At 42.8% G+C, this 19,746-nt stretch overlaps 1 protein-coding gene across 1 annotated transcript in view; it reads right to left on the bottom strand.

Moving 5' to 3' along the window:
- Positions 1–4,561: 4,561 nt before the first annotated feature.
- The window catches only part of LOC138674778 (olfactory receptor 6B9-like), a 57,507-nt gene continuing 42,322 nt past the window's right edge, over positions 4,562–19,746 (bottom strand). Inside the window, exons 3-4 of the mRNA XM_069762595.1 lie at positions 6,488–6,548; positions 4,562–5,500 (exon numbers count right to left, since the gene is read on the bottom strand). Of these exons, the coding sequence (XP_069618696.1) occupies positions 4,562–5,500; positions 6,488–6,548 (1,000 nt within the window). The remainder of the gene's footprint in view (positions 5,501–6,487; positions 6,549–19,746) is intronic.

Raw genomic sequence — 19,746 nt, 5'->3', positions numbered from 1 at the left:
CAGAAGAAAAACGACGCTTCAACTCTTGAAAAGCCTCCACAGCAGCAGAAGACCAATTGACCACATCAGCACCCTTCTTGGTCAAATCGGTCAATGGTTTAGCAATACTGGAAAAATTGCAGATGAAGCGACGATAAAAATTAGCAAAGCCCAGGAACTTTTGCAGACTTTTCAGAGATGTCGGCTGAGTCCAATCATGGATGGCTTGGACCTTAACAGGATCCATCTCGATAGTAGAAGGGGAAAAGATGAACCCCAAAAATGAAACCTTCTGCACACCAAAGAGACACTTTGATCCTTTCACAAACAAAGAATTAGCACGCAGGACCTGAAAAACCGTTCTGACCTGCTTCACATGAGACTCCCAATCATCCGAGAAGATCAAAATGTCATCCAAGTACACAATCAGGAATTTATCCAGGTACTCTCGGAAGATGTCATGCATAAAGGACTGAAACACTGATGGAGCATTGGCAAGTCCGAATGGCATCAGTAGATACTCAAAATGACCCTCGGGCGTATTAAATGCAGTTTTCCATTCATCGCCTCGCTTAATTCGCACAAGATTATACGCACCGCGAAGATCTATCTTGGTGAACCAACTAGCCCCCTTAATCCGAGCAAACAAATCAGATAATAAAGGCAAGGGGTACTGAAATTTAACCGTGATCTTATTTAGAAGGCGGTAATCTATACAAGATCTCAGCGAACCATCCTTCTTGGCTACAAAAAAGAACCCTGCTCCTAATGGCGACGATGACGGGCGAATATGCCCCTTCTCCAGGGATTCCTTCACATAACTGCGCATAGCGGCGTGCTCAGGCACGGATAAATTAAACAGTCGACCTTTTGGGAATTTACTACCAGGAATCAAATTGATAGCACAATCACAATCCCTATGCGGAGGTAGGGTATCGGACTTGGGCTCATCAAATACATCCCGGTAATCAGACAAGAACTCTGGAACCTCAGAAGGGGTGGATGACGAAATTGACAGAAATGGAACATCACCATGTAACCCCTGACAACCCCAGCTGGACACCGACATGGATTTCCATTGTAATACTGGATTATGGATTTGTAGCCATGGCAACCCCAACACGACCACATCATGCAGATTATGCAACACCAGAAAGCGAATAACCTCCTGATGTGCAGGAGCCATGCACATGGTCAGCTGGGTCCAGTATTGAGGCTTATTCTTGGCCAAAGGCGTAGCATCAATTCCTCTCAATGGAATAGGACACTGCAAGGGCTCCAAGAAAAACCCACAACGCTTAGCATACTCCAAGTCCATCAAATTCAGGGCAGCGCCTGAATCCACAAATGTCATGACAGAATAGGAAGACAAAGAGCAGATCAAAGTAACGGACAGAAGAAATTTTGACTGTACCGTACCAATGGTGGCAGACCTAGCGAACCGCTTAGTGCGCTTAGGACAATCAGAGATAGCATGAGTGGAATCACCACAATAGAAACACAGCCCATTCAGACGTCTGTGTTCTTGCCGTTCAACTCTGGTCAAAGTCCTATCGCACTGCATAGGCTCAGGTTTAAGCTCAGGTAATACCGCCAAATGGTGCACAGATTTACGCTCACGCAAGCGTCGACCGATCTGAATGGCCAAAGACATAGACTCACTCAAACCAGCAGGCATAGGAAATCCCACCATGACATCTTTAAGGGCTTCAGAGAGACCCTTTCTGAACATAGCTGCCAGCGCAGATTCATTCCATTGAGTGAGCACGGACCACTTTCTAAATTTCTGACAATATACCTCTATCTCATCCTGACCCTGACAAAGGGCCAGCAAATTTTTTTCTGCCTGATCCACTGAATTAGGTTCATCGTACAGCAATCCAAGCGCCAGGAAAAACGCATCGATATTACTTAATGCAGGATCTCCTGACGCAAGAGAAAATGCCCAGTCCTGAGGATCGCCACGCAAAAAAGAAATAACGATCCTAACTTGTTGAACTGGGTCACCAGAGGAGTGAGGTTTCAAAGCCAAAAATAGTTTACAATTATTTTTGAAACTCAGAAATTTAGTTCTATCTCCAAAAAACAAATCTGGAATAGGAATTCTCGGTTCTAACATAGAATTCTGAACCACAAAGTCTTGAATATTTTGTACTCTTGCCGTGAGCTGATCCACACATGAAGACAAACCTTTAATGTCCATTGCAACACCTGTGTCCTGAACCACCCAAATGTCTAGGGGAAAAAAAAGGCAAAACACAGTGCAGAGAAAAAAAAATGGTCTCAGAACTTCTTTTTTCCCTCTATTGAGAATCATTAGTACGATGGCCTCCTGTACTGTTATGAGTTATGATTAGGCAATTCAGTACCACAATGGACATAGCGGTCAGAGCACATTCAGTGATCTGACAATAACCCAAAAATATAGAACGAGCTCTGAGACGTGGGAACTCTGTTGACCGCAATCCCTGATCCTCTCCAACAACACTAGATGCAGCCGTGGATTGCGCCTAACGCTCCCTATGCAACTCGGCACAGCCTGAGAAACTAGCTAGCCTGAAGATAGAAAATAAGCCTACCTTGCCTCTGAGAAATACCCCAAAGGAAAAGGCAGACCCCCCACATATAATGACTGTGAGTTAAGATGAAAAGACAAACGTAGAGATGAAATAGATTTAGCAAAGTGAGGCCCGACTTTCTGAACAGAGCGAGGATAGGAAAGGTAACTTTGCGGTCAACACAAAACCCTAAAAAACCACACAAAGGGGGCAAAAAGACCCTCCATACCGAACTAACGGCACGGAGGTACACCCTCTGCGTCCCAGAGCTTCCAGCAAAACAAATAGATAAGCTGGACAGAAAAAACAGCAAACAAAAATAGCAAAGGAAAACTTAGCTATGCAGAGCAGCAGGCCACAGGAACGATCCAGTAGAAAACAAGTCCAATACTGGAACATTGACAGGAGGCCAGGATCAAAGCACTAGGTAGAGTTAAGTAGAGCAGCACCTAACGATCTCACCACATCACCTGAGGAAGGAAACTCAGAAGCCGCAGTACCACTTTCCTCCACGAACGGAAGCTCACAGAGAGGATCAGCAGAAGTACCACTTGTGACCACAGGAGGGAGCTCTGCCACAGAATTCACAACAGGCTCCAGAAGGTGAGTATATAACTATTTTTTATTTAAATTCTTTTTTTTAACAGGGATATGATGCCCACATTGCTATATACTACATGGGCTGGGCAATATACTACATGGGCTGTGAAATATACTACATGGGCTGTGCTATATCATATAGTACGTGACTGGGCAATATTCTACGTGACTGGGCAATATACTACGTGACTGGGCAATATACTACGTGTCTGGGCAATATACTACGTCACTGGGCAATATACTACGACACTGGGCAATATACTACGTCACTGGGCAATATACTACGTGGCTGGGCAATATACTACGTCACTGGGCAATATACTAGGTTACTGGCCAATATACTACGTGGCTGGGAAATATACTACGTGACTGAGCAATATACTATGTGGCCGGGCAATATACTACGTGACTGGACAATATACTATGTGGCCGGACAATATACTACATGACTGGGCAATATACTATGTCACTGGGCAATATACTACGTCAATGGGCAATATACTACGTCACTGGGCAATATACTACGCTACTGGCCAATATAATACGTGGTTGGGCAATATACTACGTGACTGTGCAGTATACTACGTAACTCGGCAATATACTTTGTGGCCGGGCAATATACTATGTCACTGGGCAATATACTACGTCACTGGGCAATATACTACATTACTGGGCAATTTACTACGTGTCTGGGCAATATACTACGTGGCTGGGCAATATACTACGTGACTGGGCAATACGTGAACGAACTCACCCCCATACACTGCTTAGTCTTCTTCTGCTTGTAATTTAGATAATATCTTTTGCTCTGATTTTTAGTCTTATGCTTAATGTTCTTCTGCTTTTTGTTCTGCAGCTTCTTGTTCTTCTGCTTCTTGGTCTTCTTCGGGGTGGTCTCCAGGGTCGTTGTCTCCAGGGTCATCGTCTCCAGGGTCGTCGTCTCCGGGGTTGTCATCTTCTTCAGGGTGGTCTTCAGGGTCGTCGTCTCCGCGGTCGTCGTCTTCTTCGGGGTGGTCTTCAGGGTCGTCGTCTTTAGGGTCATCATCCGGGAGATCCAGAGTGATTAGCAAAAACCATTTCCAAAAGTTTAAAGTCTTCCTTCAACCTTAAATATTATGTTACTATGACTGTTAGAGGCACTTGACAGCTGATCAGATCAAACAGGTGGAGGCGACCAATGATTGATATATCCATCATTGGACTTTAACGGGTTAAAGGATGGCTCCTTTGCAAGTTGATTTAAACTGCTGCACTTTAAAGAGCTCACATGGAAGTATGAAAAGTCATAAACGCTTTAAAACTGAGTTTTGAGATTGGCTGCAGTGGTTAGGCAACTGCAAGTGGATGTCATAGAACACATCAGTAGAATAGTCAGCAGATAAGTGACAGAGGCCAGAGTCTGTACGTAAATCTGATTTTCTTTTTCATAACCGTGCTTGCCATTTGAAAAAACATTTGGGAAGTCGAAGATTACCTTTAATGTCTTTATTTCTAAAACTATAAATAATGGGATTAATCAAGGGGTTAAATACAGTGTATTGAAGGGATGTGATTTTATTAATATCTGATGTTTGTTCACTTTTTGGAAGAATATACACACTGAAAAGAGTTGTGTAAAATATGGAGACCACGGTGAGGTGGGAACTGCAGGTGGAGAAGGCTTTCTGTCTACTGATATTAGATGAAATCTGTAAAATGGCACGGATAATCTTCACGTAGCTAACAATAAATATTATGCTGGGAATAATCAACAGTGGAATACTTAATAAATACATTTGTAGTTTTACAGGAAAAGTATCCGAACATGCAATGTCTTGTAAGGGAACAAGATCACAGAATAGATGGTCAATAACATTAGACCCACAGAACTTTAACCTGGATATTATTATAATGTAAATGAGTGACGCAAAGAAACTGAGCAACCAAGAACTGATGGACAATATCACACAATTTCCACTTGTCATTATAGAGGTATAACGGAGGGGATTACAGATGGCCACATATCTGTCATAACACATCACCGTGAGGAGAAGGCATTCAAATGATTCTGTGGCACTAAAGAAATAAATTTGGGTCATGCAACCAATAAAAGCAATGGTCCCTCCTTTATTCATTAAAACGTAGAGAATGTTGGGGGCAATATCTGAAATCAGTAAGATGTCACTGATGGACAGTTGTGAGATGAAGAAGTACATTGGAGTGTGGAGGTTCTTGCTGGTGGACACCAGGGTGATGATCAGGAGATTCCCATATATTGTCACCAAGAATATCACAAGAAGTACACAGAAGAGTACAATTCTTAGCTTTGAACTGCCTTGAAAACCTAAGAGTACAAACTCTTTAATATCAGTCAGATTGTTCACCTGCAAAAAAGTATACAAACATAAGAGATTTAAAAGTCAGTAAGATTTGTTACTAATATAATAAGGAACTGGAGTTCTTCATGTTGCAGGAGAGCAGATGGGAATGTCCTGGGTGGCAGGTTTGTGTCACCGAAGTGGCTGGCCTCAGTGATATAAATCCCAGAATTGAAGCTCCAGTAATTGATGGTTACTGAGAGGTTTTAGTAAATGGACCAGATATTGGGTCCGGGATTTAGGAGCAACCAAAAGAGCCGGGGTAGAAATAGTCGCTCCTATAGCTCCGGTAGGGGCCTTGCAGGTCTTATAAAAGGCAGCTGAATTGGCTCAAGTGTGTCTGAGGTAGTGGAGCTGGAGTGGGGAGCTCTACTGGTGCACAGACCGTAGCAATGTCCGGACTTGCTGTGAACGTAGGACCGCATCATTTTACTGTGCCTACCCTGAGAAAGGACTGTTTATTTAGTTATTGATTTTTTTAAAATTTTGGTCAAAGTGAAGCTGCTGTGCTTACTTTCGAAGTTTGTGAGACAAATTAAACCTGAGACTGTTTTGCACCAGAACCAAATGCCCGTGTGTACCCTTCACTGCTGATAGAAAACAATGTTCTGTTTAAAGATTTATCTGACATCTTGGCCAAAATCCTCACGGACAACAATGATCACTGTCACAGAATTGATTCCTCAATAACATGTGAATGTGACTTTCAAGTGTCAATACGATGTGGTATGTGGAGCGGACATCATTGCAAAGTTGTCTATGTGTCCTCACCATCTCCTCACTTCATGGAATGAGATAAAGATGTCTTCGCATCAATAGCAATTTCTATCTAAGCTTAATTACATTATGATCAATGTTCAGCTGAACACAAATTTTATTTCCTAGAAAAATAATTGAGTAACTTTGTTTTGAAAATTTCCATTCTTATTTTCATGGTCTAAATGTGATTGAAACGAGAATTATCATAGATCCCTACATCATTTGTGTTCTTACATCAGGCATTTCCATGTTCCTCTTATTTTTCATCGTGAGGTAATAAGTGACGAGTCTCCACCTGCAAGAGAAGATGTTCATCATCCTGGTCAGATTCTGTAAAATGATCGGACATAGTCAGATGCATCAACATTTACTCATAGAACAGAAGCTATGACATGACTCCGTATAAGTATGATTATATATATATTATGCCATTGCCTCTACAGATTTGGTGTTGTTTTTGTCTCCCATATCTCTCGAGGTGTAGTCCAAAGAGGCATTATTATTAATAATTATTGGATTATTCCAAGGATGATGTAAAATGCAGAAATAAAATAAACATGATCAAATATGTAGATACATAATCTAACATGTAAATAATCACATTTAAGTGCCCAGTGAATGCCGAAAAAATAGAATTTTCCATTTTTCAGTACAGTTGCACCTTTAAACATGCAATAAAAATCGATCAAAAGGATGAAAAGAGGCCATAATTGTGCCAACAAAAATCACATTTGGTTCTCAAAAAACAAGCCCAAATACGAATCCATTGGTGGGAAAAAGAAAACAAAAATGTGTATAGTCTATGAATTTGGCAGCACAAAGAAAAAAACTTGTTTTTATTCTATTTTTCAAAAGTAACAGTAAAATATTTTAATAGTAAAAGTCAATCATAGTACCATGATTAAGACGCAATTCGAAAGGTGTTCGTTTTAATGCTGTACATCGGTTTATTGTGCTATTACAGCTAACAGTATATCTAGTGGACCACATTTTTGTGATGTTCTATTTTAAAATGGCTCAATAAAAGATAGATTTTGCTACAAAGATCGCAGTTCTGTTGCTGGATCAACCCTGCGTTTCTCCAAATATTAGAGGCGGCTAATAAAGAGCAAACTTTCTGAGAAGGTGGTTAAGATGGAATTTTGAAGCAATTGTGAGAACTAGGTGACCCCACTGGGTGATCTGTTCGGAAAACCATTCAAGGACTGGAGCATATGGCCACAGCCACAGAAGATAAAAAGCGCATTTGTATCAGAAAGTGGCAAAACTAAAAAAGAAGTGTCCTTAACAGGTAGTGCACCCATCTGGAAAGTTACTTTCACTGTTCAGAATTGGACAGGACTACTTCAAATTGTTGAGGTTGGAAATAAGTGTTGCGCCCCAGGGTCCTGGTCATCACAGTAGCATTATTTTCCGCGCGGGGAGAGTGATGTTGCGTTTGGAAGCGATGAAGGATATCTTTTATCAGGTAACCACAATACACACAACATGTTCACACTCCAAGCCGCAAGGGGGAGCTTTTGATCCTATTTACTATGTGACTCCCCTATATATTGTGGTTTGCAGGGAAAGAGAGTTGAGATTGTCAGAGAGACAGAAAGGAGCAGACCGACCTAGAGGGTCAGAGGGTCTGAAGGAGCCGTGTAGTCAGACGACCGAGATTGTAAGGACACTACGACTTACATCAGAGACCAGCAGGACAGATGAACTGCAAGTTACCTGTCCGCCTTAATACCCAGGAGCCACGGTGACACACATAGAGCCCGCGGCGTGCTTGAGTACCTGTAAAAAGGCTCAAGTCACCAGTCATACAGGTTATTTCCTATCCTACATGGGGGACAGAGAGAAGAATTGTGAGGACCTTATCTGAAGCCATAGGCAGTAAGAGACTACAACACCACCGTGCTAGTGGAAGGCTTTTAACTCCACCTGGTAAAGGGGACTCTGGATTCGCTTCCAAGCCAGCTGGACCCTGCCTGCCATGTGATCTGGTACCCTGGACTGTGGCTGCCTGAAGTCTTCAGTAAACCAGGTAAACCAGGTAAAAATTGCCAAAAGTCGGCGATTTTTGAAATTGTCAGATCCGTTTCGCTCAACCCTACTTTGCTCTTCTCTCTAAGATTACTATCCAAGATATTAAAGACATCCTTCAAACAATCCCAAAAAACAAAACTCCAGGTCCAGATGGTTTCCCTGTGAGTTACTACAGAAAGTTTTCAGACATTCTTCTCCCCCACCTAGTTGTCCTATTCAACTCATTTCTGGAAGGGAAGTGTCCTCCTACTCAATCCCTAGAGGCATATATTATTCCCAAGGAGGGCAGAGACGGCGGCCTCTGTAGTAATTATAGGCCTATCTCCTTGCTCAATAGCAACCTAAAATTATGGGCAAAGATTCTGGCTGCCAGAATTAATGGTGTTCTAGAAACACTAATACATCCTGACCAAGTTGGCTTTGTCAGAGGAAGAGAGGGTAAGGACAACTCTATCAAAACTCTTTTGGCTATTTCTCATGCTAAGTGCTCTGGCATCCCCCTTGTCATTCTGTCGACAGATGCCGAGAAGGCCTTCGATAGAATCAGCTGGCACTATCTGATTTGCACCTTAAAAAAATATGAGTTTCCTCCTCCGTTTATAGAGGCTATCATGACCCTTTACACGACTCCAGTTGCTAAGGTCAGAGTGAATAGTTTATTTTCTAATTCCTTCAGGATTAGAAACAGAACTAGACAGGGCTGCCCTCTCTCCCCTTCCTTTTTGTGTTGGTAATGGAGACCTTGATCCAGAAAATTAGGCAAAACCCGGAGATTAGAGGCTTAACAGTGGGCCAATATGAATTCAAGACAGCTGCGTTTGCTGATGACCTTCTTCTCTTGATCTCGAATCCCTAAACAGCCTTTTCCAGTCTTTTAAATTTATTTAATGAATTTGGTATTGTCTCAAACTTTAAAATCAACATGAACAAGTTGGAAGTTTTGAACATCTCGATTCCATCTGAAGTATCCAAGATTCTTAAACAAACTACCCCTTTTAACTGGCCCCCTGAGAAACTAAAATTCCTAGAGATTTATCCCGCTACAGACCCCACTTCACTCTTTAAATTTAATTTTTTACCCTTACAAACCAAGATACAAACTCTACTCAAATCTTATGACTTACCTTATCTTTCCTGGATGGGGAGGGTTAAAGTTATCAAAGCCCACATTCTCCCAAAAAAATTTTATATAATGAATATGGTCCCCATCCATATCCCTAATTCTTTCTTCACCTCCTTGAATAAATTGGTTGCAAATTATATTTGGAGATTTAAAAGAGCCAGACTTCTCCCTAAAATTCTTTTATCTACCTAAAAATAAAGGTGGACTTGACCTCCCCAACTTTAACCCCTTAGTGACGGAGCCAAATTTTTTAAATCTGACCAGTGTCACTTTATGTGGCAATAACTCTGGAATGTTTCAACAAATCCCAGTGATTTTGAGATTGTTTTTTCGTGACACATTATACTTTATGATAATGGTACATTTAGGTCAATATGTTTTGTGTATATTTGTAAAAAATATCACAAATTTGAGAAAAATTTTAAAAATTTAGCAATTTTCAAAGTTTGAAGGATTATCCCTTTAATAGATAGTCATACCACAGCAAACCATTAATAAATAACTTTTCCCGCATGTCGACTTTACATCAGCACCATTTGTAAAATGTTCTTTTATTTTGTTAGCATTTTAGGAGGTTAAAAATGTAGCAGTAATTTTTCATTTTTTCAGGGAAATTTACAACAGTTATTTTTTTAGGGAACTATCCATGTTTGAAGTGACTTTAGGGGTCTCATATATTGGGAAACCCCCAAAGGTGATACCATTTTAAAAACAGCACTCCCTGACATATTGAAAGCTGCTTTCAGGTAGTTTATTAACCCTTCAGGTGCTTTACAGGAATTAATGAAAAGTGGTATGACAGAAATGAAAATGTGCATTTTTACCACCTAAATGTCGCTAATTTCTGAACAGGTTACAACAGCCGACAGACTCTAAGGACGCTATTTGGTCGTGAATTACCATCGCAAACATCAGGACCACACAATCATGATCGGAGGGCACCAATTGGGATAAAGAGGAAGCCCCCACACTCTGTTAACCAGTTATAATGATGTAGTCACTATTGACAGCAGCATCTAAAGGGTTAAACAGATATGGACGGTGCTAACATTGATCGTGGTTGATACAGCAAGTTGTCAGATATAGTGTACAGCTGACAGCTGCTGGATTGTCTCCTGTATGGGGATGCTATTTTCTTATATCTCAGGTCAGTTAAAAGACCTATTGGCTATCATTAAGGGGTTAAGACCTATTACCACGCAATTCACCTAGCTAGATGTGTTGTGAATTCTGTGGCTGAGTTCACTTCTGTGGTCACAAGTGGTATTGCAGTCTCTGGGCTTCCTCCCTCAGGTGTTTTGGTGAGCTCGTTGGCTGCCTTGCTATTTAGCTCCACCTGAGTCTGTCTTCCTTGCTCCTTGTCAATGTTCCAGTGTTGGATCTGAGCTACTGCATCTTTCCTTGGGCCTGCTGCTCTGCTAGATAAGTGCTTCTAGTTTGTTTTCTGTTTTTTCTGTCCAGCTTGCTATTAACTTTTGCTGGAAGCTCTGAGAAGCAAAGGGGTGCACCGCCGTGCTGTTAGTTCGGCACGGTGGGTCTTTTTGCCCCTTTGCGTGGTTTTCGTTTTAGGGTTTTTTGTAGACTGCATAGTTCTCTTTGCTATCCTCGCTCTGTCTAGAATATCGGGCCTCACTTTGCTGAATCTATTTCATTCCTACGTTTGTCTTTTCATCTTGCTAACAGTCATTATATGTGGGGGGCTGCCTATTCCTTTGGGGTATTTCTCTGAGGTAAGTCAGGCTTGTATTTCTATCTTCAGGCTAGTCAGCTCCTCAGGCAGTGCCGAGTTGCATAGGTAGTTATAGGCGCAATCCACTGCTGCTTATAGTTGTGTGAGGATAGATCAGGTACTGCAGTCTACAGAGATTCCACGTCTCAGAGCTTGTCCTATTGTTTTTGGTTATTGCCAGATCTCTGTATGTGCGCTGATTACTGCACGCTGTGTTGCCTGATTGCCAGCCATAACAGTACAAGGAGCCACACCAATGATTCCCAATAGAGGGAAAAAAGAAATCCTGACATCATTTTTTTTTCTTAGCTCTGTCTTCAGTCTTTTTTTTCCCCTAGACATTAGAGTGCTTCAGGACACAGCTGTGGACATGGATATTCAGGCTCTGTGCTCCTCAATGGATAATCTCGTTGTAAATGTACAAAAGATTCAAGATACTATTGATCAGAAATCGATGTGGAAATGGATCTGGATAAGTTGGAAACTTGGGCTGAAAGGTGGCAGATGAGGTTTAACAATGATAAATGTAAGGTTATACACATGGGAAGAGGGAATCAATATCACCATTACACACTGAACGGGAAACCACTGGTTAAATCTGACAGGGAGAAGGACTTGGGGATCCTAGTTAATGATAAACTTACCTGGAGCAGCCAGTGCCAGGCAGCAGCTGCCAAGGCAAACAGGATCATGGGGTGCATTAAAAGAGGTCTGGATACACATGATGAGAGCATTATACTGCCTCTGTACAAATCCCTAGTTAGACCGCACATGGAGTACTGTGTCCAGTTTTGGGCACCGGTGCTCAGGAAGGATATAATGGAACTAGAGAGAGTACAAAGGAGGGCAACAAAATTAATAAAGGGGATGGGAGAACTACAATACCCAGATAGATTAGCGAAATTAGGATTATTTAGTCTAGAAAAAAGACGACTGAGGGGCGATCTAATAACCATGTATAAGTATATAATATCTCGCTGAGGATCTGTTTATACCAAGGAAGGTGACGGGCACAAGGGGGCATTCTTTGCGTCTGGAGGAGAGAAGGTTTTTCCACCAACATAGAAGAGGATTCTTTACTGTTAGGGCAGTGAGAATCTGGAATTGCTTGCCTGAGGAGGTGGTGATGGCGAACTCAGTCGAGGGGTTCAAGAGAGGCCTGGATGTCTTCCTGGAGCAGAACAATATTGTATCATACAATTATTAGGTTCTGTAGAAGGACGTAGATCTGGGTATTTATTATGATGGAATATAGGCTGAACTGGATGGACAAATGTCTTTTTTCGGCCTTACTAACTATGTTACTATGTTACTATGATGCTAGAACCAAGAATTCCGATTCCTGATTTGTTTTTTGGTGACAGAACTAAGTTCCTGAGCTTCAGAAATAATTGTAAGCTATTTTTGGCCTTGAAACCTCATTCTTCTGGTAATCCTATTCAACAGGTTTTGATTATTATTTCTTTTTTGCGCGGCGACCCACAGGACTGGGCGTTTTCTCTTGCGCCAGGAGACCCTGCATTGAGTAGTGTCGATGCGTTTTTCCTGGCGCTCGGATTGCTTTACGATGAGCCTAATTCAGTGGATCAGGCTGAGAAAAATCTGCTGGCTTTATGCCAGGGTCAGGATGATATAGAAGTATATTGTCAGAAATTTAGAAAGTGGTCAGTACTCACTCTGTGGAATGAATCTGCACTAGCGGCTTTGTTCAGAAAGGGTCTCTCTGAAGCTCTTAAGGATGTAATGGTGGGATTTCCTATGCCTGCTGGTTTGAATGAGTCCATGTCCTTGGCCATTCAGATCGGTCGTCGCTTGCGCGAGCGTAAATCTGTGCACCATCTGGCGGTATTGTCTGAGAGTAAACCTGAGCCTATGCAGTGCGACAGGACTATGACTAAAGTAGAACGGCAAGAACACAGACGTCTGAACAGACTGTGTTTCTATTGTGGTGATTCTACTCATGCTATTTCTAATTGTCCTAAACGCACTAGGCGGTTCGATAGCTCTGCCGTTATTGGTACTGTACAGTCCAAATTCCTTTTGTCCATTACCTTAATGTGCTCTTTGTCATCGTATTCTGTCATGGCGTTTGTGGATTCAGGCGCTGCCCTGAATCTGATGGATTTGGATTATGCTAAACGTTGTGGATTTTTCTTGGAGCCTTTGCGGTGTCCTATTCCGTTGAGAGGAATTGATGCTACACCTTTGGCCAAGAATAAGCCTCAGTACTGGGCCCAGCTGACCATGTGCATGGCTCCTGCACATCAGGAAGTTATTCGCTTTCTGGTACTGCATAATTTGCATGATGTGGTCGTGTTGGGGTTGCCATGGCTACAAACCCATAATCCAGTATTGGATTGGAACTCTATGTCGGTAACCAGCTGGGGTTGTCAGGGAGTACATGGTGATGTTCCATTTTTGTCTATTTCGTCATCCATTCCTTCTGACATCCCAGAGTTCTTGTCGGACTTTCAGGATGTATTTGAAGAGTCCAAGTCTGATGCCCTACCTCCGCATAGGAATTGTGATTGTGCTATCGATTTGATTCCTGGTAGTAAATTCCCTAAGGGTCGTTTATTTAATTTGTCCGTACCTGAACACACCGCTATGCGCAGTTATGTGAAGGAGTCCCTGGAGAAGGGACATATTCGCCCATCGTCGTCACCATTGGGAGCAGGGTTCTTTTTTGTAGCCAAGAAGGATGGTTCGCTAAGACCGTGTATTGATTACCGCCTTCTTAATAAGATCACTGTTAAGTTTCAGTATCCCTTGCCATTGATTTCTGACTTGTTTGCTCGGATTAAGAGGGCTAGTTGGTTCACCAAGATAGATCTTCGTGGTGCGTATAATCTGGTGAGAATCAGGCAAGGAGATGAATGGAAAACGGCATTTAATACGCCCGAGGGTCATTTTGAGTATCTGGTGATGCCGTTCGGACTTGCCAATGCTCCATCTGTTTTTCAGTCTTTTATGCATGACATTTTCCGTGAGTATCTGGATAAATTCTTGATTGTTTACTTGGATGACATTTTGATCTTCTCAGATGATTGGGAGTCTCATGTGAAGCAAGTCAGAATGGTTTTCCAGGTACTGCGTGCTAATTCCTTGTTCGTGAAGGGATCAAAGTGTCTCTTCGGTGTGCAGAAAGTTTCATTTTTGGGGTTCATCTTTTCCCCTTCTACTATCGAGATGGATCCGGTTAAGGTTCAGGCCATCCAGGATTGGACTCAGCCGACATCTCTAAAAAGTCTGCAGAAATTCCTGGGCTTTGCTAATTTTTATCGTCGCTTCATCTGTAATTTTTCTAGCATTGCCAGACCATTGACCGATTTGACCAAGAAGGGTGCTGATTTGGTTAATTGGTCTTCTGCTGCCGTGGAAGCTTTTCAGGAGTTGAAGCGTCGTTTTTGCTGTGCCCCTGTGTTGTGTCAACCTGATGTTTCTCTTCCGTTCCAGGTCGAGGTTGATGCTTCTGAGATTGGTGCAGGGGCGGTTTTGTCACAGAGAGGTTCTGGTTGCTCAGTGTTCAAACCATGTGCTTTCTTTTCCAGGAAATTTTCTGCTGCTGAGCGTAATTATGATGTGGGCAACCGAGAGTTGCTGGCCATGAAGTGGGCATTCGAGGAGTGGCGTCATTGGCTTGAGGGTGCTAAGCATCGCGTGGTGGTTTTGACTGATCATAAGAACCTTACTTATCTTGAGTCTGCCAAGCGCTTGAATCCTAGACAGGCCCGTTGGTCGTTATTTTTTGCTCGTTTTGATTTTGTGGTTTCATACCTTCCGGGCTCTAAAAATGTGAAGGCGGATGCTCTGTCTAGGAGTTTTGTGCCCGACTTTCCGGGGTTATCTGAGCCGGCGAGTATCCTCAAGGAAGGAGTCATTGTGTCTGCCATCTCCCCTGATTTGCGGAGAGTGTTGCAGAAATTTCAGGCTAATAAACCTGATCGTTGTCCGGCCGAGAAACTGTTCGTCCCTGATAGGTGGACTAGTAAAGTTATCTCTGAACTTCATTGTTCGGTGCTGGCCGGTCATCCAGGAATCTTTGGTACCAGGGAGTTGGTTGCTAGATCCTTCTGGTGGCCATCTCTGTCACGGGATGTGCGTGCTTTTGTGCAGTCCTGTGGAATTTGTGCTAGGGCTAAGCCCTGCTGTTCACGTGCCAGTGGGTTGCTTTTGCCCTTGCCGGTCCCGAAGAGGCCTTGGACACATATTTCGATGGATTTCATTTCTGACCTTCCCGTTTCTCAAAAAATGTCGGTCATTTGGGTGGTCTGTGATCGCTTTTCTAAAATGGTCCATCTGGTGCCCTTGGTTAAATTACCTTCCTCCTCTGATTTGGTGCCTTTGTTCTTCCAGCATGTGGTTCGTTTACATGGCATTCCTGAGAATATTGTTTCTGACAGAGGTTCCCAGTTTGTCTCGAGGTTCTGGCGAGCCTTTTGTGGTAGGATGGGCATTGACCTATCTTTCTCCTCGGCCTTCCATCCTCAGACTAATGGCCAGACCGAACGAACCAATCAGACCTTGGAAACATATCTGAGATGTTTTGTTTCCGCTGACCAGGATGATTGGGTGTCATTTTTGCCGTTGGCTGAGTTCGCCCTTAATAATCGGGCCAGCTCGGCTACCTTGGTCTCTCCATTTTTCTGCAATTCTGGGTTCCATCCTCGTTTCTCTTCAGGACAGGTTGAGTCTTCGGACTGTCCTGGTGTGGATTCTGTGGTGGACAGGTTGCAGCAGATCTGGACTCAGGTGGTGGACAATTTGACCTTGTCCCAGGAGAAGGCTCAGCTTTTCGCTAATCGCAGACGCCGTGTGGGACCCCGACTTCGTGTTGGGGATCTGGTTTGGTTATCTTCTCGTCATATTCCTATGAAGGTTTCCTCTCCTAAATTTAAACCTCGTTTTATTGGTCCGTATAGGATTTCTGAGATTCTCAATCCGGTGTCTTTTCGTCTGACCCTCCCAGACTCCTTTTCCATACATAATGTATTCCATAGGTCGTTGTTGAGGAGATACGTGGCACCTATGGTTCCATCTGTGGAGCCTCCTGCCCCTGTTTTGGTGGAGGGGGAATTGGAGTATATTGTGGAGAAGATTTTGGATTCTCGTGTCTCTAGACGGAAACTCCAGTATCTGGTCAAATGGAAGGGTTATGCTCAGGAAGATAATTCCTGGGTTTTTGCCTCTGATGTCCATGCCCCAGATCTTGTTCGTGCCTTTCATGTGGCTCATCCTGGTCGGCCTGGGGGTTCTGGTGAGGGTTCGGTGACCCCTCCTCAAGGGGGGGGTACTGTTGTGAATTCTGTGGCTGAGTTCACTTCTGTGGTCACAAGTGGTATTGCAGTCTCTGGGCTTCCTCCCTCAGGTGTTTTGGTGAGCTCGTTGGCTGCCTTGCTATTTAGCTCCACCTGAGTCTGTCTTCCTTGCTCCTTGTCAATGTTCCAGTGTTGGATCTGAGCTACTGCATCTTTCCTTGGGCCTGCTGCTCTGCTAGATAAGTGCTTCTAGTTTGTTTTCTGTTTTTTCTGTCCAGCTTGCTATTAACTTTTGCTGGAAGCTCTGAGAAGCAAAGGGGTGCACCGCCGTGCTGTTAGTTCGGCACGGTGGGTCTTTTTGCCCCTTTGCGTGGTTTTCGTTTTAGGGTTTTTTGTAGACTGCATAGTTCTCTTTGCTATCCTCGCTCTGTCTAGAATATCGGGCCTCACTTTGCTGAATCTATTTCATTCCTACGTTTGTCTTTTCATCTTGCTAACAGTCATTATATGTGGGGGGCTGCCTATTCCTTTGGGGTATTTCTCTGAGGTAAGTCAGGCTTGTATTTCTATCTTCAGGCTAGTCAGCTCCTCAGGCAGTGCCGAGTTGCATAGGTAGTTATAGGCGCAATCCACTGCTGCTTATAGTTGTGTGAGGATAGATCAGGTACTGCAGTCTACAGAGATTCCACGTCTCAGAGCTTGTCCTATTGTTTTTGGTTATTGCCAGATCTCTGTATGTGCGCTGATTACTGCACGCTGTGTTGCCTGATTGCCAGCCATAACATAGATGGTTACGTCTGGTTAAGTCTAATATAGATTCTAAAACTCCTAACTTCGAAATCACTCTGTTGGGTAATAATGCTGATATCTTTCTATGGTCCTCCTGTACTCACTCACAAAGTACCTCATTGTTACTTTTTAGATAATATCCCACTGAAGATAATCCCTTGGCTTACTGACCCCAATTATACTGATGTTTTTGGTCTTTGGGACTCGTTACCTAACTTTCCAATCTCACACCTCCTTCCCAACCAAATCCCCTGTATAGACGCTTGGCCAAGGGATGCCAAAAGACGACCCCACGACCTTCTACAAAAGCACCATGTAACTTTTATACTTTCCAAACTCAAATCAATACAAAAAAATAACTCTGAGTTGCTCTGGCTAGAATTTCTAGTAGGCCTCAGTTCTCCTTCCTCCAAACTAATTTCCAAAATGTACGCTAACCTCATTTGTCCACCCACTCAGTTCAAACCACTCTATTTATCTTCATGGGAATCAGAATTAAAGCGTTCTTTGTCCCCCCAAGAATCGAACCAAATGTTGAGTAATTCTCATGGCTTCTCAAGATGTATCTCGCTACAGGAAAACTCCTTTAAAATTTTATCACGCTGGTATAGAATGTTGTGAATTCTGTGGCTGAATTCACTCCTGTGGTCACAAGTGGTACTGCAGCTTCTGAGCTTCCTCCCTCAGGTGTTCTGGTGAGCTCGTTAGCTACTTCGTTACTTAACTCCACCTGATGCTGCTATCCTTGCTCCTTGTCAATGTTCCAGTGTTGGATCTGAGCTTCTCCTGATTGTTCCTGTGACCTGCTGCTCTGTATAGCTAAGTGCTTTTTTGCTATTTTGTTGCTTTTTTTCTGTCCAGCTTGTCTTTTGTTTTGCTGGAAGCTCTGAGACGCAAAGGGTGTACCGCCGTGCCGTTAGTTCGGCACGGTGGGTCTTTTTTGCCCCCTTTGCATGGTTTTTGCTTTAGGGTTTTTTGTAGACTGCAAAGTTCGCTTTACTGTCCTCGCTCTGTCTAAGATTATCGGGCCCCACTTTGCTGAATCTATTTCATCCCTACGTTTTGTCTTTTCATCTTACTCACAGTCATTATATGTGGGGGGCTGCCTTTTCCTTTGGGGTATTTCTCTGGGGGCAAGTCAGGCCTATTTTTCTATCTTCAGGCTAGCTAGTTTCTTAGGCTGTGCCGAGTTGCATAGGTAGTTGTTAGGCGCAATCCACAGCCGCTTTTAGTTGTGTTTAGGATAGGATCAGGTGTGCAGTCTACAGAGTTTCCACGTCTCAGAGCTCGTTCTTTTGTTTTTGGGTATTTGTCAGATCACTGTGTGCGCTCTGATTGCTAGGCACACTGTGTTTCTGGATTGCCTTCATAACACCTTTCATTAGCAGACATAACAGTACAAGGAGCCCAACTAATGATTCTCAATAGAGGGAAAGAAAAAGTTCTGACATCTTTTTTTTTTTTTTTTTTTCTGCTCTGTGTTCACTTTTTTTTTTTCCCCTAGACATTTGGGTGATTCTGGACACAGGTGTGGACATGGATATTCAGGGTCTGTGCTCTTCAATGGATAATCTCGTTATAAATGTACAAAAGATTCAAGATACTATTGATCAGAAATCTATGTTAGAACCAAGAATTCCTATTCCTGATTTGTTTTTTGGAGATAGAACTAAGTTTCTAAGTTTCAAAAATAATTGTAAGCTATTTCTGGCCTTGAAACCTCATTCTTCTGGTAATCCTATTCAACAGGTTTTGATTATTATTTCTTTTTTGCGCGGCGACCCTCAAGACTGGGCATTTTCTCTTGCGCCAGGAGACCCTGCATTGAGTAGTGTCGATGCGTTTTTCCTGGCGCTCGGATTACTGTACGATGAGCCTAATTCAGTGGATCAGGCTGAGAAAAATTTGCTGGCTTTGTGCCAGGGTCAGGATGATATAGAAGTATATTGTCAGAAATTTAGGAAATGGTCAGTACTCACTCAGTGGAATGAATCTGCGCTGGCAGCTTTGTTCAGAAAGGGTCTCTCTGAGGCTCTTAACCCTCCGTCACATACAATATTCGGACTAACGAGTTCACATACAATGTGCCTGTCAGGCGCCTGCTGGAAAAATACCTATAATATCTAATGTTTGCAATTTCAGTGCTCTAAAAGTGATCAGTGACCTTCATAGGGATGTAATAAAAGAGACTACACATAATCAGTTGCAAAAAAAAATTTACTTAACTTAAAACTAATAACTATGAAATACAAACTTTTCAAAACTCCCGCCAAATAGTCCCCAGTTCGACTCTCTCAAAAAAATGTACAAAGAAAATTTTTGAACACAAACTTAATTTTAAGGTACCTTAAGTACTATTAAAAACATATTCAATCAGAAGTAGATGCTGAGGTTTCCCCAGAAAAGTCACACTTGCAGAGCAAATAGCAAGAATTACACACCATTTTTGCATGTGTCAGGCAAATTGCTTTATGACATTTGAGACATTCATAATTTGGAAGCCTTCTGGTTCCGCTTTCCGTTTGGCAGGTGGTGCATCTCCTTCTTTTGTGAGGTGGTG

This window comes from Ranitomeya imitator, chromosome 4, assembly GCF_032444005.1.
Source record: "Ranitomeya imitator isolate aRanImi1 chromosome 4, aRanImi1.pri, whole genome shotgun sequence".
In the NCBI taxonomy this organism is placed as follows: domain Eukaryota; kingdom Metazoa; phylum Chordata; class Amphibia; order Anura; family Dendrobatidae; genus Ranitomeya; species Ranitomeya imitator.
This window is presented reverse-complemented; position numbering and strand designations above follow the sequence as displayed.